Consider the following 22,882-nt stretch of genomic DNA (forward strand, 5'->3'; position numbering starts at 1 on the left):
AGCTGGTCGGGGTTTGAATGTGCTTCACAGATCAGTCAGCAGTGAGTTCAGAGGCGCTGAGCGAGCATCTTCCCCTGGGAGCACATCCAGCCTCCCGCTGTGCTGCCTTTCCTTCTCGCCTGCGGTGGGGGGACAGCCAGCCCCGTACCTTTGCAGACGCACCCTCCATCCTTACTGGGAGCACTGGGCAGCCTTTTTGTGCCGGCAGCCTTTCTGCCTGCAGCTCTCATCGCTGCCCCTCCCTGCTTTGCCTTCCCACTTGCCTCCTCGCTGTGCTGCCCTTGGACCACTTCACCAAATTTGTTTTCTCTTCAAGCCTGGGATGTGGGAGGAGACAGAGCTGCGTTCAGGGACTGTGGTGCCATCCACCCACTGCTTTGTTCTTCCTGAACTTACGGCTTCTGGGAGTCTGGATAGCAAAGCTGGAATCAAAACCTAAGTGGTGAAGAAATGAACTTTTCCTCATGGCCTTGGTTGGGCACACCTCTTGCCAAAACGTTTAGTTTCCAAACTCATTCTTCCTTAGCTGTTTGTACTTTCCTGTCTGTCTGGACAGAATTGGTGTCTGTATTCAGAGGTGCACGTGTCATAGAATCATAGAATAGTTTGGATTGGAATGGACCTTAAAGATCATCCAGTTCCAACCCACCTGCCGTGGGCTGGGACATCCCACTGGCTCAGGCTGCCCAAGGCCCATCCAACCTGGCCTTGAACCCCTCCAGGGATGGGGCAGCCACAACTTCCCTGGGCAACCTGGGCCAGGGCCTCCCCACTCTCATGGTGAAGAAATTCTTCCTAATGTCCAGTCTAAATCTGCCCCTCTCCAGCTTTCCTGTAGCCCCTTCAGGTACTGGAAGGTCACTATAAGATCTCCTCTGAGCCTTCTCTTCTCCAGGCTGAACAACCCCAACTCTCTCAGCCTGTCCTCATAGGGAAGGTGCTCCAGCCCACTGATCATCTTTGTAGCCTCCTCTGGACCTGTTCCAACAGCTCCATCTCCTCCTTACGTTGAAGATTCCAGAACTGGACACAGTGTTCCAGATGAGGTCTCACAGGAGAGGAGTAGAGGGGCAGAATCCCCTCCCTCGCCCTGCTGGCCACGCTGCTTTTGATGCAGCCCAGGACACGGTTGGCCTTCTGGGCTGCGAGTGCACGTTGCCGGCTCCTGTTGAGCTTCTCATCAACCAGCACCACCAAGCCCTTCTCTGCAGTGCTGCTGTCAATCACATCATCTCCCATCATGTACTGAAAACAGTGATTGCCCTGACCCAGGTGCAGAATCTTACACTTGGCCTGGTTGAACCTCATGAGGTTCTCACAGCCCCACTTCTCCAGTCTGTCCAGGTCCCTCTGAATGACGGCCCGTCCTTCTGGTGTGGCAACTACACCACTTAGCTTGAGGTCATCTGCAAACTTGCTGAGGGTGCACTCAGTTGTCCATCAGGATGTCCTGGCACGTGCCCAGGGGTTCTCCTGTCTGGAGACCATCTTTGCACAAAGAGAAGGTACTGAGGCTCGCAGCGCTGCAAGGCTTTCCTCCAGGAGGAAAAAAGGGATGCGGAGGTGGAGACCTGCATAAAATGATCAAATCTTGGTGGCAGGGAGTTGGAGCGATGAGGAGGTGCAGTCCAGAATAGGACACGATATGATAGAAAGACAAGGGGGCAGCAAGCTGGGGTTGAAGAAGCTGGCAAAAGAGAAGCTCGTGAGCCATAAAGTCAGGTTGTCCTGCAGCAGCCAGTTGTGGAAGGAGTCTCTGAACAGGAACCCTCTTGAAGCTTTCTTAAATTTGCCACTAAGCCTGAGAGACCTTGAACTGCTTATGAAAACCAAGGGTTCTGTGCAGTCAGAATTGTGCTTTGGAGGCGCGTTAGTCAGCAATTTGTGCTGCACCCTTTGTTCTTTAAGGTGGCTCATAAACACGGTGACCATGCAGGAAAGGAAGAGAGAGGTGTTTAGTCCTGAGGGCATTACCATGTGCTGAACTCAGGTGCATCTCAACTCCCTCCACTGCAGACCGTGCTGCACAAGCATCACTGGACACAGGGTCTGATGATGGGGACGTCAACTTGTAGAAACCACATGTTCTCCCATATGTTGTAATGCTTCTGTCTGTGAGGGAAATGTCTTTTTCTTTGCATGCATGGTACACTCAGAGCGTGGTCCACACTCAGGATCATTTTTCAAAGTAGATTGTCATTTGGAAAGTTGTTTTTCTTTATCTGACCCATGTGCACATCACTGCATCTGCGTTAAGAGCTTTGTGGAAGGTTGAATATGGAGGAACTGAGTGGTTTACTTAAAACTAAAGGTGGCCTAAATGCAAAACTCGGGACTAAATACGAGCTTTGGAGGAAGGCCTGCAGCACCTGTGTGGTGATCTAAATACCAGACACGAAACCTACACCAGGGTGTGGAGCTTTTGTCTTGTCTGCACAGCATCTGCCCACGGCTGATGCCAGCCAGGCTGTGGTTTCCCTTGTAGCCTCATCCTGGAGAAGGAATATCCCATGGCGATGTGTTTTCTATGAGCATGCATGTCACCATCAGGGTAAACATGCTGAAGGAGGTGAAGGCAGTCACCAAGGGCTTCTCCAGCTGTTGGGACTGAGTTTGTGTACTGTTTTGGTTACCAAGCAATCCTCTCCATCAAGGCACCTGATGTAAGTCCTGTGTGCTCACTGCTGAGGTGGCATTTTAATAGAGGCGCATTACGATTCCAACGTGCTGTTTGTTTCTTTTACAGACTAAATTAAACCGTGGGCAAACAAAAGAGAGACACCATCCAAATTACAGCCTACCAAGTCCACTGTAAGTAATCTCTGTGTTTTCCCTAGTGACTTATCCTGGATGCGTGCAGTGCCTTTTGCAGCGAAGTCAACCTGGGAACAGGACTTGTTTTTCTGTTTGTCTGGGGTACTTGGCTTTTTCTTCAATATATTTGAGAAGCTTTTGGCTGGTGAGTCCTCCCAGCACTGCAGGAACATTTTATATTCCTAACTCTGGTTACAAGAGGTAGTAACAGGAGATCTACTATTGCTGCTCACCGCTTGCATCGTAAATCCCTCTCAGTCATGGATCATTTTGAATGTCTGAGGTAGCATCTGCCCTTTTGTTGAAAGCTAAGTTGGGACCTGATTGTTTGAGTCAGCACTGGTGTGGCCAGCAGAAACAGGGAAGGGACCATCACACTGGACTCAGTGCTGGTGAGGCCACACCTCGGATCCTGGGTTCAGTTTTGGGCCCCTCAGTACAAGAAAGACATTGAGGTGCTGGAGCGCATCTGGAGAAGGGAACGGAGCTGGGAAGGGTCTGGAGAACAGGGGTTCTGGGAGCAGCTGAGGGACCTGGGGCTGTTCAGCCTGGAGAAGAGGAGGCTGAGGGGAAACCTCATTGCTCTCTGCAGCTCCCAGAAAGGAGGTTGTGGTGAGGTGGGTGCTGGGCTCTTCTGTCAAGTAACAAGCTATAGAACAAGAGGAAATGGCCTCAAGTTGCACCATGGGAGGTTTAGGTTGGATATTAGGAAATATTCCTTTACTGAAAGAGTGGTGAAGCCCTGGCAGAGGCTGACCGGGGCAGTGGTGGATATTCCGTATCTGGAGATGTTCAGAAACCATGTAGATGTGGCACTTTAGGACATGATTTAGCAGGCACTGTGGGTTTAGGCTGAGGGTAGGACTCAATGAGTTTAGAGGTCTTCTCCAGCCTTAATGGCTCAATGATTCTATGAAAGGCCACGATCTCCAGACAGCAGAATGCCGTACCACCCTACGCTTTGCCCATCACTTCATCTGCTTTTATAAAGTGTGGATTTGAAGGGTTTGTGGTAAGAGCTGAGGAACATCGTGAGCTACTGAAAAAGGGATCTTGTTTCCCGTGGATGTGTCTTTCCAGATTCATTCACCTGTAGATTAAAAAGGGGTAAATGCTGAATGTGGCTTCTCTGTAGACAGGACCTTCTGGTGGCTGCCAATAAGAAGGAGCTGTACTTGTCCCTCAGCAAAGTAGAAATAGTTATACTTGTGCTTTGCCTGGTTCACTCGCTTTCACAGAACCTGTAATATTTTAACATAAATTTAACATGTGTCAGATCTGTTGGTCATTGGTTAAATTTGGTTAAAATTGGCCAAATGGCTTAAAAGTTATCAATAAGGAATAAACAGATGGATTTTCCAGTAGCACACCAGGCATTTTCACATAAGACTGGCATTTAGTGACAGCCTAAAATTCGGTGTATAGGGGAAATAATTGTTGTGATTGGGATAGTACAGAGAAGGCAGAGTTGAAATAGCTTCCCACTAATCACATCGGTCTGGCTGGGACAGGACCAAACAGCAAAGAAAACCCTTCCATCTCCTTGAGTATTGCAAACAGCAGAGTTTTGTCATCAACAGGATTTTAAGGATCCACTGTAATGAGATGTTTCAGTGTCCTGGAAACAAAAGGCACGTGACAGCCAGCCAAGCACTGCAGTTCCCTGCAGGACACTTGAAAGGAATGAATTCTGGAGGGCAACCACAATGTAGAGAAAGTTCTGATGCCTTCAGATGTCTTTTTAGTGATGTTCCAACCTGGAGCTCGGGGTCGGCTGCAGCCTGCAGTGTTTCTGTTCCCACTTATGGGAAATCTCAACCCCGATCCAATGGTAAAGAGCATGGTTGGGTGCTTGGCTGCGTGCCTAAGGCTTGACACTGGTTTAGCTCTTCCTCAAACTCCTTGGGAGAACTTAGGTGAGGTTTAGGATTGGGAGAGACTGCATGCCTGGCCTTCTTTGGAGGAATCCATTTTAGATGTAACAAGATACTTCGAAATACCAACAACTGTGACTTTGTAAGAGGCTATTTCTAAGCGTTTTATCTCTGTCTTTAGGGTAAAATTCAAGTCCCATTAAAACCAGAAGGAATTTTGTCATTGATTTTCTTCATCGGGGTGGCAGTCTTTGTTTCCATCCTTGCAAATGAAACAGGCGTTTCTGTTCATCCCAGTACCTGAGAGGTCTACAAGAAAGCTGGGGAGGGACAGCTTACAAAGGCTTGGAGTGGTGAGATGAGGGGCAATGGGTATAAACTGGAGAGGGGCAGATTTAGACTAAATATAAGGAAGAATTTCTTCACCATGAGAGTGGCGAGACCCTGGAACAGATTGCCCAGGGAAGCTGTGGCTGCCCCATCCCCGGAGGTGTTCAAGGTCAGGTTGGATGGGGCTTGGAGCCCCTGATCCAGTGGGAGGTGTCCCTCCCATGGTGGGGAGGTGGAACTGGATGACCTTTAAGGTCCCTTCCAACCCAAACTATTCTATGATTCTAGATTCATATTTGCTCCATTGCATTTCAAGTAAAACCCTAAGAAATTATGTGTGAATAGAAAGAATAGCTGGAATCTGGCCACAGACATGCGATGTTAGCAGCTGGAAACCATGTGCCCTAAAATCCATGCGACTTTTTCCTTAAAGCTTTCCTGATGCTGTACTGGTGCCACACGCTGCCTTGCTGTGTGTACGCTGCTCTTGTTCTGCTCCCAAGACAGAGCGCAGGGCAGAATCCATGCTCAGTGATAGCGATAAGCAAAATAGGAGAGGTTAACACATGGCAGAGAGAACCTACTCAGGTCATGAGGAAGAGGAGGTGGAAGTACATGTAAAAGTTGTGTCTTTTCTGAGAAGCAATGGGAAAATTGGGAAAGTGTAATGGATAATTGTACAATCATAGAATCAGAGAATGGTTTGGGTTGGAAAGGACCTCAAAGCCCATCCAGTTCCACCCCCTGCCATGGGCAGGGACACCTCCCACTGGATCAGGGGGTCCAAGCCCCATCCAACCTGGCCTGGAACCCCTCCAGGGATGGGGCAGCCACCACTGCTCTGGGCAACCTGGGCCAGGGCCTCCCCATCCTCACAGCAAAACAGTTCTTCCTAAGATCTCAATTTATAGTCGAGAAGCCTTCCTGTAGTTTTTAGCTGGGTGGACTTCATTTTTTCCTGCCATTTTATTTCCCACTGTTGAATTTTCATCACAGAGGTATCAACCTGCAGCAACTGCTTCTATCTCGGAGAATTAACTTTTGCCGTTGCCATTCCAGGGGCCATTGCCAGTAATGGAAAAAAGATGTAGAAAGTAGCCTGACTTGCCCCAGAACGGCCCTGCTCGCTGCTGTAGGCAGCAGGTGGGCTTGTTTGTTGACCGATTCTTTAAATGTTAACTTTTGTGTCAAGTTCCGAATGAAATCAGCTGGGGCCCATGTGTTCATCAGAGAAAGCTGAGGATGGTCTGAACATTTGGGATGCTATTGAATCATCTCAGGAAGCTTCCTCACCACTCTAATTATTAACCACTTAGGAGTGGATATGGAAGCTATAGGAGGAAACACAGTATTAAAATGTTTTCAGGCATCCTTGTGTTGGCAGTTCTTAAATGCGAGTGCTTGAGCTTGTGGGAGGCAGCGTTCACTTTGCTCTTGCTGAAAAAATCTCTGTTTAAATCCATTTCCACTGAGCTGAAGGGCTCTGTGTATCATGAGTGGGGCAAAGACAGCGTCTTGGGCAAAAATCAAGGTGATAAATCAGCTCCACAACTGTCTTTGATCTTGAGTGAGTCCTGCACTGAGTACCATGCTCTAAGCCTTGCCCAGCCCATGGTTGGTGTTAGTCAGCATCAAGGAGCCAGCACTCTCTAAAACGAGGGTTCAAAATGTAAGTAATTACTGCTCATTGCAATGAGCCCATGAACATGAGGCACCTTTCTTAGCAAGTCAGGGCAAATGCAAGTGCTCTGTGGGCCCAGGAAGATGCAATGCTCATGCTGAAAGGGAGCAGAACCTATACATGGGGAAAAGGGAGGTGAAGTTTAAGGATAGGAGTGGTTTTCTGTACAGTTATCTAAGACGTGGGTGTCACAGCTGGCCGAGCAAGCCACTAATTCAGTCAATGAGAGATGATGTTGCAGGGCAGTCGATCTCACTGAACTGAGACCTTACTGCGGGATGCATCCCCGTCACTGGGCGCCTGCCTCTCTGTGATAGCTTAGGGAGTGAACCCTGACTTTTGACCATCTGACGTTGTGTGAAATCAATCCTATGAAAGAATAGCTAGTTTTTAACCACTCTTGTAAAGTCTGGTCATTGCATTGGGTATCCCAGGGTGTCATTGTATCTTCAGACTCTGCTAAATTACACTGAGTTACCCTACACTCCACATCTCTCATTTCTCATTAAAGGTGGAACATCCGTGAGGCTGTAGGAATGAATATAGGAGTGGCTAATCCTTAGAGGAATTTCCTCCTCTTCTGCTGGCTCTTCACTGTTGCTCTTCAGAATGAAGTCAGGCTGTTGTACAGCTAAAATCTCGTTGCCCTGGACGTCCCTGTTTTGCTGGGTTTACAATTCAGCCCCATCTACGCCATCAGAAGGCTGGACCATCTCTGCTGTGAGGACAGGCTGAGAGAGTTGGGGTTGTTCAGCCTGGAGAAGAGGAGGCTCTGGGGAGACCTTCAAGCAGCTTCCAGTGCTGAAAGGGGCTCCAGGAAAGCTGAGGAGGGGATTTTTACAAGGACTTTTAGCAATAAGGCAAGGGGGAATGGCTTTAAATTGGAAGGAGGAAGATTTAGATTAGACATTAGGAAGAAATTCTTCACGATGAAGGTGAGGAGGCCCTTGCCCAGAGCAGTGGTGGCTGCCCCATCCCTGGAGGGGTTCCAGGCAAGGTTGGATGGGGCTTGGAGCCCCTGATCCAGTGGGAGGTGTCCCTGCCCATGGCAGGGGGTGAAACTGGATGGACTTTGAGGTCTCTTCAAACCCAAACCATTCCATGATTCTGCGATCAAAGCAGCAGAGCTTTAAGCAATGTCATGTAATTAAACCATTGCAATTCTGTCATAGCGAGGCACTGCACCTGAGGCAGATGATAGCTTTGTAATTGAAGAAGATACTCCTTTTCTCATTGTAAACTACACATATCAATTTGTTTCACTTAAACTCACTATCCTTATATTCCTTAGGAGTATCTCACCCACTTTCTATTCCATCTCTTGGTGATGCTGTCTTATTTCAGTGGAATCAGAGTATTTCCTCCCCGAACGTCTCATTAATAGCTGTATTTGCTGACAAGGGCAGGAGGTTTAATAGAGCCTCCCATTGAAATCCATTGTAAGATGGGTTCCCCTTTCTAGGCAGGCAATTTTGACATCCTGCCTGTATGAAATATGTACTGAAGGAGTTGGATTTTCACCATTGTTTGGTAGCAAAGGGCAGGAAATTAAAGAGGCAATATTTCAGTCAAAGTGTGTGTGTGCTTTCTCCTTACCTGCTGTTGTTGTAAATGACACTGGAGATTATTGCCAACTTAAGAGCAGATTTTATGCAGGAAAGATTTGCTTTTCATTTGTCAGCGGTTGGATGTGTGGTGTTAGGCGGTGCTTTGTGTTTATCAGCTTTGCTGTGTAGCCTGTCTGAAAGGGAAATATAATTATAAAAATCGTAAACCTATAAAGGTTTGCAGGAGATTAGAACGGATTTGAGTTTGAAACCACTTTAATACATCTTTCACACCTGCCTGTGATCCGAGTCTTTGCTTGCTGCTCCAAAGCTGGGTTATGTGTCCACTAAACTGCGTCTACGAGGTTTGACTTAGTACTTAGACACTAAGCTGGGTGGAAGGGTTGGTCTGCTTGAGGGCAGGAAGGCTCTGCAGACAGGCTGGATAGATAGGCTGAGACGATGAGGTTCAACCAAGCCAAGTGCTGGGTCCTGCACTTGGGACACAACAGCCCCGTGCAGCCCCAGGCTTGGGGAAGAGTGGCTGGAGAGCTGCCGGGCAGAGAAGGACCTGAGGGTGTTGGTCGACAGCAGCTGAGCAAGAGCCAGTGGTGACCCAGGTGACCAAGAAGGCCAATGGCATCTTGGCTTGGCTCAGCCATGGGGTGGCCAGAAGGGGCGGGGAAGGGATTCTGCCCCTGTGCTCAGTATTGGTGAGGCCACGCCTCGAATCCTGGGTTCAATTTGGGCCCCTCACTCCAAGAAGGACATTGAGGGGCTGGAGCACATCCAGAGAAGGGAACAGAGGTGGAGAAGTGGCTGAGAGACCTGAGGCTATTTAGCCTGGAGAAAGGGAGGCTGAGGGGGACCTCATCACTGTCTACAGCTCCCTGAAAGGAGGTTGTGGTCAGGTGAGTGCTGGTCTCTTCTCCTAAGTGACAGGCAATGGGATGAGAGGAAGTGGCCTCAAGTAGCACCAGGACAGGTTTAGATTGGATGTTAGGAACAGTGTCTTCACAGAAAGGGTTCTCAGCACCGGCAGAGCTGCCCAGGGATGTGGTGGAGTCCCCATCCCTGGAGGTGGTTGAAACACAGGCACAGAATGTGCTCAGGGATCTGGTTTAGCAGTGGACAGGAACGGTTAAACTTGATGATCTCAAAGGGCTTTTCCAACCAAGCGATTCTATGATTCTGTGATTTCCGTTAAATTAATGTCTCATTCATTACACGTTCAACCAGTTATTCTGACTTTCTTTTGTGCAAACTGTTTACTGTTATCCTCTATAAAAGTAGCAGCTTTTAATTACTTAGATACAAATGCTGAAGTAATTTTTTTCCTGTTTATTTTCTCTTGGATATAATTACAGAAATGTGGGAAATACTTTTCCAAGGCTTTTGAACTCCGAAGTGGAACAGAAGGAAGACACAGGGACACACACACCGTTCAGTGTTATTTTCCTTGCACAGGAAAGAGAGATCGTTATGAGATGAGCACGAAAGTCTCAAGTTTTCAAAGGTTTGCATAACAAACAAGAGACACATTGTGGGTTGCATCTTGACTTTGAAGGCTTGCCACTGTCAACTGAAATAAAATGGCAAGGTTTAAAGCCTTAACCAAGTTCACAAGGAAAATATTTGGACTAAAGGTTTTGGAAAGTTTTCTCTCTTTGAAGTAATTTGTCATGTGTTACCAATGTGAACTTTATTGACCTTGAAACGTTTTTGTTTTTTTTTTTTTTTTTGAATCAAATAGCAACTAGTGACACTTTAGTAAAATCTTAAATCAACAACCATCTCCTGGCGGCTCCAGCTTCATAGCAAATGCAGGCAAAGCAGGGAATCTACAGAAGAGACCTTTATTATTTGTAAATGAAGCCTGCCAAAACGTTCCCAAAATAGCATTCAAAGACCCTTTTAAGGTCATGGATCCTGAACAAAGCCAGAAGAGCACAAAAAAGGCTGAGGAAAGTCCAAGAAAGAGGCTTCCCAAAGGAGAGGCTTTCCAAGCCAGTATTTCATCCGCAGCTACGTACCAGGGCAGCTCTGCTTCTTCGCAAGGAACCCCTCTCCGAGATATCATATCGCAGCAGCACTTTTCTGGTTCTTTGCCGATACCGAGAGAGGAGTCTCAAGAGAAGAGTGGACATCAGAAGCAACCTAAGCCTTCCTCTTTTGAACATCCTCCCCACGTTTCGCAGCTTCAGCAGCAGGCACTGTCACCAGCATTTATGTCTCCTGGGAAACCAGAACATGTCCTTGAAGGTCCCACATGGCAGCTAGTTGATCCAGTAAGACCAGGTCCCTCGGGCTCCTTTTCAACACCTGGGCTCCACTCTCACCACGGCCAGCTCTTACCTTCCCATTCACCAATCATTCCTGGAGAGGACGTGCCGTCCGTTCAAAAGGTCTACATCCCTCGCCCTTCGCAGGTTTCCTTAAAACAAGCTGAGGAAGTGCACAAGAAGGAAAAGAAACCTCAGAAGCCAGGCAAGTACATTTGCCAGTACTGCAGCAGGCCTTGTGCAAAGCCAAGTGTGCTCCAAAAACATATCAGGTCACACACGGGTGAGAGGCCATACCCTTGCATTCCATGTGGCTTTTCTTTTAAGACTAAGAGCAATTTGTATAAACATAGGAAATCTCATGCTCATCGAATAAAAGCTGGGCTGGCCTCAGGGATCGGAGCGGAGATGTATCCATCGAGCTTGGAAATGGAAAGGATTGGTGGGGAGGACTTTGAGGAGCCAACAGAAGGAGAAAGCACAGATTCGGAGGAGGAAACGGGTGCAATGTCAGGCCATTCGGTAGAGCTCTCACCCAGGCAGAAGCACACTCTGTTGTCCAGTAGCTTGCTGAGTGGAGGGAGCCAAGGCTCCAGCCACGACCGGTGTTCGTTGTCTCATTCCAGTATGTCTCAGTCTCTCGAGGACAGCACTCAGTTTGCGGAGCCATCATCAGACCACGCTCTGAGCCATAAATCTGAAGATACCCACACTATAAAGCAGAAGCTTGCGCTCCGCTTAAGCGAACGGAAGAAGGTCATAGATGAGCAAGCTTTCCTGAGCCCCGGGAGCAAAGGGAGTACTGAGTCGGGCTACTTCTCACGATCAGAAAGCGCGGAGCAGCAGATCAGCCCACCAAATACCAACGCCAAATCTTATGCAGAAATTATTTTTGGGAAATGTGGTAGAATTGGGCAAAGGACTTCAGCATTAGCTGCAAACACAACCCAGGGGTTTCCGCACCTGTCTACTGAAGAGAAACCTAGCATGGTACCGTTATCTGTGCCTAGAACACAGGTTATTGAACACATCACTAAGCTAATTACAATTAATGAAGCTGTTGTAGATACCAGTGAAATAGATAGCGTTAAGCCTAGAAGAAGCTCTTTATCTAGACGTAGCAGCATTGAATCTCCAAAGTCTGGTGTATATAGAGAACCATTTCAGTTTGATATCAAGTCTGGTTCCAGTAGCCAGTTGGATGCATCGAAAGCGTTGACATCCCACGGCGAAAAAATTAAGCCCGAACAATCATTGTTGTCACTTCAGCAATCCCACAGTGCCACAGAGACAGTGCCTCTCCTAAGAAGCCACTCAATGCCTTCTGCTGCATGCACTATAAGCTCCCCACACACCTTTAGAGGTAGCTATTCATTTGATGATCACATCATGGAGCCTGAAGTCTTAAGCCGCAGTCAAGCGTTTTCTTCCCATCCTCGAATGCTAAAACGACAACCAGCTATTGAGCTACCTTTGGGAGTAGAATATGTCTCAGAGGAGGTTAGCTCTGCGAACAAAGAAACTGTTTCCAAACCTCCCGAGGAGCCTGAAACCAAGGAAAGCGATCTTACCAAAAAGTCACGGAAGGGCCCCAAAGTTAAAGGGTTCATGTACGAATGTAACGTGTGTGGCGCTCGGTATAAGAAAAGGGACAATTACGAAGCCCATAAGAAATACTACTGTTCAGAACTGCAGCTCTCCAAGCCTCGTTCTTCCACTTCCCATACCTCTTCAGAGACTGAGAAAAGCGTTGCAGATCCTGACACATGGCCCCAGGTGATGCATTACAAGCTAGGGAGCAGCTTGGAGCTCACACCGCTCCGGAAAAGACGAAAGGAGAAGAGTCTTGGTGATGACGAGGAGCCTCCAGCTTTTGAGTTGTCTGAGACTGCCTCCTCCAGTACTGGGCCAGGGGCTCAGTTTGCAAACCCAGCATCATCTGATGTTGCTTTAAACCTAACCCGTGAGTCCATTAAGTCACCAGCAGATCCGGGTAAATCCGCACCTTCTGATGTCAGTGCCAGCTTTCAGTCCAGGAATACCAAACCATCTTCGAGTGCGGAGGGCAAAGAGAGAAGAACAACCTCAAAGGAGATCTCCGTCATCCAGCATACGAGCTCCTTTGAGAAGTCAGACTCTATCGAGCAGGCGAGCAGCTTGGAAGGAGAAGACAAAGCCTTGTCACAGTACTCATCTCAGCCGACACCTCAGCACAGTCGACCGCCTCACTCCCTGCAGCCCAGGCTGGTACGGCAGCCCAACATCCAGGTCCCAGAGATTTTGGTCACAGAAGAGCCTGACAGACCAGAAACAGAGCCAGAGCCTCCTCCGAAAGAGCCAGAGAAAACGGAGGAATTTCAGTGGCCACAGAGGAGCCAAACCCTCTCTCAGCTCCCTGCAGAGAAACTCCCACCAAAAAAGAAGAGGCTGCGGCTGGCAGAAATGGCTCAGTCCTCTGGAGAGTCCAGTTTTGAATCGGTCTCTCTCACCCGAAGCCCAAGTCAGGAGAGCAGCGTATCCCACGGCTCCAGCCACTCTGTGTCATTTGATCGCGACGATCACAGCAAGTCAGAGTCGACCAGCCAGCCCTCTGAATCCCACCCAAAGCCTCCTGGCATTGGCTCGCACATGTTGATGGTACCAAGTCACCATCATCATTCCAGGGAAATGCGGAGATCTGCTTCTGAGCAGACACCAAACGTGTCCCATCCTTCCCAGATGTCAGAGACCCGCAGTAAGTCATTTGACTATGGGAGCTTGTCATCTACTCCTGCCTCAACCTCTGGTTCTTCAGCCTCCTCAGCTCCACAGGAGAGAAGGAAATGCTTTCTAGTTAGGCAAGCATCCCTCACTCGACACCCAGAGCATGAGCCAGACTCGGCTCCAACAGGCCGGTTGGAGACAGAAGATCCAATTCCTTCTTCAAGTAAATCTCCTTCAACAAGTTTGCCCCATCAGCCACCATCTTCATCCCCTTTACCTTCTCATGGTTCCTACCCAAGTGAAAAGAGTCAGCCAAAAGACAGCCCCCAGCCAGCCTACACCCAACCCTACACAGAAGCTCTGCAAGTGTTTCATCATCCCATACCACAGCTGACGCTGCATGAAAAGCAGTTCATGTCCCCACAGGTTTCTCTCTTTCCCTACCAGCATCTCCTGCCACAGCCAGGGCAGTCAGCAGAGCTCTTCGCCGCACACACGATGTCTGACATCCTCTCTGCTCAGTTCACCATGCCCCAGATTCCTCCTTCCATATTTCAGAGCCCACCACTGCCTCTTCCGCAAACGCTCATCCACCCAGCCCCGCTTCATGTCGCTCCTCCCTTAATGTCTCACCCTGCCGAGGTGTCGTTCAGGCAGCATCCTTCATTCCTGCCCGTGCATTACCCCGGCTCCTCACCAATCTCTTCAGCCTTTTTTCTGCCTCTTCAGCCTCAGTTTGCGCTCCAGTTGCCAGATGAAGCTGGTGGACATTTACCACAGATCAAATCCAGTTTATTCCCAGCAGCAGGAACCTCCAGTCTTTCGCCGTGCACAGAATACAGCTCGGACAGTAGGTTGCATCCTTTGACCTGCACAACAAGTCCTTCAGTGTCCATATCCTCCTCTCAGCTCGTTGTTCCTACGCGATCAGACCCAATGGTGTCTCTTGTTGTCCCCGTTCGCATACAGACGAATATGCCGTCCTATGGGAGCGCAATGTACACAACGCTTTCCCAGATTCTGGTCACTCAATCCCAGTGCAGTTCCTCTTCTATCGTTCTCCCAAAATTCGATGATCGCCAGCCCAAGGGTACCCTGGTCTGTAGCGCTGATGTTCATGGCCTAGGCTTCGATCTGGCACAGATGATCACAGAGGATCAAAGAAGCATTTTCCAGAGCCCGTATCTGAGGGTGCCTTTACCCTTACCAGAACGAAAAGGCTATATGCCACTCACCTCCCCATCAGACAACATCCTCGGACTGGAAGGAGGCCCATCAACAGTCGGTGGAAGCAAAAGGATGCTCTCTCCGGCTGGTAGTTTGGAGTTGACAATGGAAACACAACAGCAGAAGAGAGTGAAAGAGGAGGAAGTGTCTGAAGTGGAAGAGAAGTTGGAAGTGGTGAAGCCACCCAGTGCAATAGAAGAAGGGAAAAAGCAGGATAAATCTCACTTTCTTGGAGAAAGCCAAGGCAGAGTGGAGGTTGAAACACCACCTAGCTTGTCCTCAGAGCAGTCAGAGCCAAAGGAAATCCCAAGTACTTTGCAGCAAGCTGTGTCCCGTTCAGGTTCTCCAAGTTTTGAGGCACTGGAAGAGTATAAGCAGCCAGCGGGCAAGCAGTTCCTCAGCAAGGCACCTTTACAACCCGTGAAGAAAGAAGACTCCAAAGAACTGGTGGAGCAGTCTCCACCAAACCCTCCAAGCCCTGCGCCTCAGCCTGAGGTCGCTCCTAGTGCAATGAAGTCTCGAGAAGGTACAGATACAAAGAAGGTACTTCAGTTCCCCAGTCTCCACACAACCACTAATGTCAGTTGGTGCTATTTAAACTACATAAAGCCAAATCATATCCAGCAAGTCGATCGACGGTCTTCAGTGTACGCCAGCTGGTGTATTAGCTTGTATAATCCCAACCTTCCGGGGATATCCACTAAAGCAGCCCTGTCCCTCCTGAGGTCCAAGCAGAAGGTGAGCAAGGAAACCTACACCATGGCTACAGCTCCACGTCCAGAGGCAGGCAGGCTTGTCCCGTCCAGCTCCAGGAAGCCAAAAATGACAGAGGTAAAGCAATCCTATATATTTCTCCTCATCCATTTGGATACATGGGAAGAGGGGGACGAGGGACGGGGAATTGCTATTCTGAGTTTAATAGGAGTTTATTCATCCCTCTCTCGGTTTGGTAAGCACTTGTTCGCAGTGAAACTTTTAGAATGAAGAAGCTAAACCCCACTGTAATCCAAAATAAAAACCCAACCCAGAAAGGCAATGTGCCATGTTCCTTTCCTCCAGTTTCTACTTGCCTTGTAATCAAAAGAGCATGTAGGAATCACCACCGCGCCATCAACTGCCACCGCTCAAGCGCAAAGGATTAGCCTTGATTTGCATTCGTCTTGATATTTCAAATAGCTTTACAACTTTTCTTTATCAACGCTGTTCTAATTCCCTACATTTTGCATGTTATAAGTGAAAAAAAAGGGATTACCTTGGGGAAATGGGATTCTGTCTGGTTGTGCGTCTACTGATCTTACTTAATGAACATGGGGAGGCATGCTTGAAAGTGTTTAAAAATACTAAAGGGAGATTTGCAAGTGTATTTCGGCACCTGAAGAAGCAGAAGGGCATGCGGTGACGTTTATAGAAGTGCCTCATGAGGTGAGACATGGAGTCTTACTGAAGCACTCATGTCATTTAGATGGTTTAGTTCATGTCCTTAGCTGCCTACCTGCTTTTCCAGGTGTCTAAGGGTATTTTCTTCCAGACTTTAGAGTGGAAGGAAGCAAGGTTTCACAGGGGTAGAGCTCACCAGAGTGATTTGCCGTATGGGCACAGAAGGCTTTAAGACACTTCTGGTATCTGCCAAGTGTTCTGTAGCTCATTTTGAGACCAGTTTTTTCCGCTCTTGGTTAATGCTGAACTATACAGATTCCTTTAATCCAGATCATGTTCATGTAGATTAGCAAACAGAATTGCTTTAAAGATTTTGCAATTTGATATTCTTCTCAAGTCAATTTATATTGATGGATTATTCATTTTATTTCTGTATCATGAAATGAACTCTGAATATTAAATTTACCATAATCGCTGCTGCAGCTGCTGCTTATAAATACATCTTAAAATACACAGTAGAGTCACTTTGATTCAATAAATCTTTATTTCTATTCACCATTTCCATCATTCTTCTACAGAACTCCAAAAGGCAGACTTTCTGGGGACACAGGGGCAGATAATTACCTGTGTAGTGCAATAACCACCCTAACGCTTGATATTTATGCACTCTTTTTCAAATGATTTTATCTGAGCAGTACTGTACCATCCTTGAGTTCATTCTCTAATAGAAGTGCCTCTGCTCCTCTAAGCTTTGCTCTTTGACGTGGTGCTAAGATACACACCAGGTGTGTTTCAGAATAGGAGACCTTCATAACCTGAGGGTAAAGGTTAAGCTCTGGAGAGCTGTGGTTCAGTCCTTGGTCATCAAGATACATATTTCACTGCATGCCTAAACCATTCTATGCTTCTACCCCAGAGAAATCATGGATGCGCTATCCCTGGAGGTATTCAAAGCCAGGTTGGATGGGGCTTGGAGCGCCTGATCCATTGGAAGGTGTCCCTGCCCATGGCAGGGGGTGGAACTGGCTGGGCTTTAAGGTCCCTTCCAACCCAAACCAGCCTATGATTCCATAATTTGCTCAAAAGACTCAAAAACCTTTTAGACAAAACCCTATAAGGTGAGTGGTGGTGATAGTTAAGGTTTTCATGGCACAATTTGCAGAAGTGTGAGTTGGTCCTGCCAAATTCATCTGGAATATGGGGCAGCCTAAATCTAATATTGATACCTGCCGCTTAGTGGAGTGGAGTTTACAGAAATTATGTACATTTCAATGGAGATGAATTGACCTTATACAAAGCTGAGAAATATTTTTTCATTAAATGATCAGCAGGAGTGAAATCCTCACTTCATTTTTTAAGATACATATGACTGGCACAGATTAGGAAGTAGCATTGCTGGTTGCTTCGGAAGATGCGATTACCATAGCAGCAGCATCAATCAAAGCCTGAACGTTCAACCTTCAGTTAACTCTGCTCTAGCTATTTCCCCGAAGTATTTTCTTCTTTATGTAACTACGAGTTGTCAGTCAACACAACAGAAAATGTAAAACAGGTCTAATATTTTGTACAATTATGCATGCAGCAAGCTACCAGCAGCAGTAGCACTGTATATACTGCCTACATGCTTGGCTTGGGTTTTAAATTACCAGTGGGATTTACTGAGCAGATCAGTTCTGAAGTGATGTAGGCTCCAGCGTGCATGTAGGGATGGGTAATTACACTGTATCGGGCTTGCACACTTTGTAAATTAAATGAGATTGTACAAGGGGATAGTAGTGACTGTACGATTGTGGCTCTCTGGTGCCTTTCATCTGTCTATGTTTTGTGCTTTCAAAAGTTACAATAAATAAAACTCATGCTACATCTAGAAAGTCAATTGTTTTGTATTCCTCAGTAAATAAGGGACTGAACTGGAAAGGTTCTCACTAGCATTGTGTAGCTCGTACCAGGAGATGAAGTCATAACGCCCAGGGTTTAGTTTTTGAAGGTGCTCAGTGTGTCCCCCACCACTGATTTCCTCTGAGCACAGATGTCTCCGTGCCCAGAGACACCAGCTTGAGACTGGGTTTGGTTTTGAATTGTTAAACTAGTTGCTAGTAGAGTTATGTCCTGGGTTGACAGCCCTCTCCCAGACAATTCCCGAGCACATCTAGGGAGATAGGACCGGGCAGGGACCATTCTCAGGAAGCATCTAGGAAGGTTGTGTGGGTCTGATTGTGTGGACATGGCCTAATCTGTGCCAGCTGGCCCTCGCCATACTGGGTGCATTTGATGAATGCTCCTGAACTTACCGGGCAAACTCAAATGTTTGACCTTGGTTTCGCAAAGCTACTTTTGAGTGAGTCCATCCATCTGCCTGCTGTAAATCCAATGGTCCTACCAGCAGCGTGCTGCCACGGAGGCTGGGTTCCATCCCACTGAATTTTGCATATCTCAGTTCTCTCCAGTCGCTCTTGGCTTCCTCTATATCCATGAGAGACAAAGAGGCACCTCTTGGGTGATTCATCCCCTCTTCAGATAAGTGTCCAAGAGGTAGGGCAGATGAATCACCTTGAGAGCTGCCACTCTTTCCAGCAAATGTGAAGAGTCAAGGATCAGCTCAGCTTTAGACTTCTGCCAGTTCATTGGCCACATTCAGGCCAAGCTCCCTCTGACAGTCTTGGTCTCTCAAATGCCCCTGGTCTTTCCCCATAAATTATATCTAAAGAGAGGATATGGGTGATTCAGTTGAACCTCAAAAGATATTGTTGTGTTTGTGTAACAAGGAACTTGGGTGAAAGGCAATCCGCTTTCCTCTTCCAGAGCTTTGGAGACTGCTGTTACTTGTCCTATTATGTTGTAGGGGAGCAACATCCCAAGATTTCATTCCAGATATGAGGAGCTCCCCTTGCATCATACAGAGCTTGAGAAGCAGCTCTAACTTTTAGCTCCACGTACTAAAATAACATTAATCACAAATACCATTAAACGTGTCAGCCAGTGCGTGGCTTGAACCTGGGTCCAAACAAGGGGTGGCAAGTTTAACAATGAAAAAGCAGATTTCACCATGGGAACATCTGAGGAGGTTGAGGATTATATTTTCCTGTTGGTTTTGTGGCTTTCTCTGTGCTGCGCCCTTGGCAACAGGATTTTGGTGAAAGGAAATCACCCGAGAGCTTTGACTGTCAAGTGATTTATATCCAGTTGAGATGGCTAGAGTCCAAACTTGTGCGAATGCGTGTGTATGTGGGGGGAACCCAGCGGCTGAGGTTAAATATATGAATTCTGCAGATGCATCCTCTCCAGAACTTTGTAGATGTATATATCAGAGAGACGATTATCCAAGGACAGAGCAGTGGATCTGGGAACAGAGACCCATGGCTCTACCACACGTTCAGATTGACCCCAGCCAAGACGCTTCTCTCTATGCCTCGGTGTTCCAGTTGGCAAGAGCTGGATAATATTGAGCTGCCATATGCAGGAGGTGATGTAAAAACTTGTAAGCGGTCTCTACAAATAATTATAACAATCAGAGCTCAAAATCCTGAAGCAGAGGCCTTGTTTATTAAGAGGATGTTCTAATTCCTGCACTAAGCTGTCAGGAGCAGCACGTGCAGTAGGATGCTGGCTCTTTCTGGGCAGCCTTCAGTATTTGGTCTGTGTCTTCTTCAGAGTGATTTTGTATGTAATCAATGATTGTTTTACTCTTTTGGGGAGATAGGTTCATTTGCCTTCGCTCCTTTCTAATGAAGGTCGAAAAGATATAACTAGAGCTGAGAAGGAAGAGGATAAAAGAGGAAAATCGGAAGAAGAGGCTCTTGTAACCAAACGAGGGGAGCCAGTCAGGATCAAGATCTTTGAAGGAGGGTAAGTGTCTCATTTTATTTCTCTCTTTGTGTCACGTTGTGTAGGAGGTGCTGATAACAATGATGGCAAGTCAGTGAAGGTACCACGTGGAGGTGAGCAGGAGAAGGACAAATATAGTTGGATTTCAGCTTACTTTCTCCACAGCTTCTGTAAAAACTTGATCCTCGAGGTCTTTTCGATATGCTGGACTGCATTAATTTTCTTTTTCTGAGTTGTCTTCAAGTTAGCAGGCACCTCGATCCCTTTTCTGAGTGGGTGGTTGAGCCAAGATGGCTGAAGAGCCCACATACATCCTGTAGCTGTCTCTGATGTGATGTGGTTGTATTCCATATCTTCTAAATCTTTCCAGAGCCTTCTCCTGAAAATGATGTTCCTAGTGGTGGTTACCATTATGATGAGGAACCGGGGAGATCTTTTCTGATGGTTTTGGGTGGGGGAGAAAAGCAGGATTGTGTTGATGTGATTTTAATCCCACCCAACCAAAGTAGCTCAAACCAGAATGGGTGCAAGCTCTCAGTTTGATGTGTATCTTAATTCTCGGCTCCAGGTAGTTCGGAGTTCTCTTCAGTATTTCAGCGTTGGTCTAATATTGCTGTTTATCTTTCAAAAAATAAAAGATCAGTTAATAAGTAGCATGTCTGTGGGTTATAATTACTCAAGATCATCCTTCCTGTCTGTTGCAAAGGAGGCCAAAAAGATGCAATAAATCCGTAACAGGATTCATCAGTTCTGCTCTTGCCATTGGGTGGTCTTCTTTTTTGTGTGTTAGAAATAGCCTTTAATTAGTCAGTGGTTGTGGTTTTCTGCTGTTTCTGGTTGAAGTTGGCTTTTATTTTAAAATATTTCATTAGCAGAGGATCAAACCAGCTAACCAAAAGAGCAAAACAGTGCTTTGGGAAAGGAAACCTGCTTCTTTGATCAGGACAACTCACCTCTCACCCAGACGTAAGCACTGTGTGCTCAGCCCAGGTTTAGATATGCATTGGCAGTGAATGGTGAATGCAGAGAGCTCAACCAGTAAAGGAAGCACCTTTCCCTGTCGTGTTCTCAGCAGAGGTAACCTGTGCTGGTGGTCACATGGAGTAATTTTGGGAGGAGCCAGGGAATGGCAAGAAAGCAACAGGCTGAGAAATACAATGGGTTTGGTGCTTTGCTGTCACCCTCATGTAGCAGATGGGGCCCGTGGGACAATGTGAGCCATGGGTTTTATTGCCTTAAAGTCCATGAGATGCCTCCATTCCCCTTGACTGGGTTCTCCTGGAGCGGCGACCATTTCAGAGATACTCTCGGACTCCTTCCTAGATGTGATTAAAGAGGCTTAGAGTTAATGTGAATGAAAATCACCCTGCCTTGCACCGAGCAGCTCCGCAGAGGTTTTCTGAGGAGAGACACGGGGGTGCTCAGTTCTGGCTGCCCCCACCAAAGCGAGCTGTTTCCACCCGCAACGAGGCTGTCTGCATCCCCGAGCCCAGTACAGCGGATGTGGAGTCACATTCTCTAAATGACAGACACAAAATAAAGCAACTTTTCCAACATGTTCTCTATAAGCCAGCATCAGGGAACGCATTAGTCATCCTGAACGTATGCTATGATTTATTTTAAAGCTCCTGTAGCGCTGACTTACGGCACCCATCCTTCTGGATGCGAGACAGAATGTAGGAGCTGTTTAATGCCAAGCACAGGCGCTAATGTAACACACCAGGTTGCAGATAGAACTTTTATATCTCCATCGCATGGTGTACACATTGCTTGGAGGTCAAGCAGGATCCAACTCCTTCCCTGGCCCTCTCTTCAAAATGTTTTACAGAAAGTGCATCCATTATCAAGAATTTCTTCCTTGTCTCATTCTTCTCCTTATTTTTGGTTTCACGTGGTCTTCCACTGGCTGGGTCCATCCTTCCAGTGGGATGCAGCTGGTTTCAAATCTTTTAGAGCCGTCTCAAACTTTGTAGCCTCAACCAAGTAGGGGCATTCTAAAGATCCTCAAGTGTTACCACAAAAGGTGGAGTTGCTGCAGCCCTTTTAGCTTCTTCTTCCCCTCATTTTTTATTTCTTTCAAGCTCTTGCCTTTATTACTGCCGTTTTCAACACTTACTTTTCCCCTCTGTATGGTCTTTTGTTTTTTCCAATCCCATAGCTATCTTCCCTCTTTGCTACGTTACTTTAGAGCATTGCCAGGACCCGCTCTGCTGTTTCCCTTGCTGCTGGCTAGAATTGTATTTCTTGGCTTTCAGAGAAGCCATATTTCATATTTCGTCATACGCACTGCCCACGTTTAACAAACCAACCAGTGAGGCTCTTGGAGCTGTGCTGGGCAGTTTGACTTCCCTCGCAAAATCTCTCCCATTTGAAGATGTCTCCCTGACTGTGAAAGTCAACAGGTGCTTTGCTTATGTTCACCCTCTGGGGAGTGTTTTGGAAGCAGCAGTTTGTGGGTTCCTTGAGCATTGAGGTATGATTGTACCTGGGTTTAGGATCAAGGCTCAGTATTGCCATGCACAGGGTGTGCTTGGGCTCAGTTTCTTCCCTCATTCCCCATCCATGAAGGATGTCACTTGGCCCCTGTTGTGCCTTCTCAGGATGTGGGGTTGTCAAGAGAACCTGGCGGTGGAGGTCTTCAGCTCCTGTTGAGTGACCCAGTCTACCTCCCTTGGCCTTCTGTGTTGATGAAGACCTGTAGTCCCGTTTTGTTGTGTCTCTGGTTTCCTGGGGACTGCAGGAGAGACCTGTACAATTCTGCCTTTACTTTTCACAGTCGACTGTAGACGGGCTACACAGAGTTTTCTTTTGGGCTTCTGTTTAAAGAACAAATTCCTCTTAGAGAGCGAGATCATTCCATATGTAATTTCAGCAGTGATTTTACCTCCATTGCAACCAGCATTCAATCCCTGCCCCACGAGCACACCTTGTGCACTTGACTGCAGAGGAGGTGGGACTCATTTAACATCCCGTGCACACACTGGACACAGCCTCGTTAGGTTGTGTCTAGTAGAACCACACCATTAAGCAGCCAGGTCAAAGTTTGTACTCCTGAAGGAGGTAATAAAACTATCCATTGGACTTGTCCTGGGGGATATTGTGGTGGTTTAGGGCAGTGAAAATGTTCTTTGAAGGTCAAGCTGGCCAGCACTGTTTCAGGAGAAGTGCCGTGATTCCTCAGTGGCTCTATGTCACCTTCGTCAATGCTCTCTGGTACCTTGG

At 47.3% G+C, this 22,882-nt stretch overlaps 1 protein-coding gene across 3 annotated transcripts in view; it reads left to right on the top strand.

Annotated features, from left to right (window-relative positions):
* The first annotated feature begins 2,739 nt into the window (after positions 1–2,739).
* Positions 2,740–22,882, top strand: part of HIVEP3 (HIVEP zinc finger 3) — an 84,580-nt gene continuing 64,437 nt past the window's right edge. For 2 of the 3 annotated variants that reach the window (XM_009564542.2, XM_054086355.1), the window contains exons 1-3: positions 2,740–2,811; positions 9,614–15,289; positions 19,536–19,681. In XM_009564542.2, coding sequence (XP_009562837.2) covers positions 10,169–15,289; positions 19,536–19,681 — 5,267 coding nt within the window. In that variant the 5' untranslated portion in view covers positions 2,740–2,811; positions 9,614–10,168. The remainder of the gene's footprint in view (positions 2,812–9,613; positions 15,290–19,535; positions 19,682–22,882) is intronic. The other variant, XM_054086354.1, reaches the window with a different exon arrangement.

This window comes from Cuculus canorus, chromosome 22, assembly GCF_017976375.1.
Source record: "Cuculus canorus isolate bCucCan1 chromosome 22, bCucCan1.pri, whole genome shotgun sequence".
Taxonomy (NCBI): Eukaryota; Metazoa; Chordata; class Aves; order Cuculiformes; family Cuculidae; genus Cuculus; species Cuculus canorus.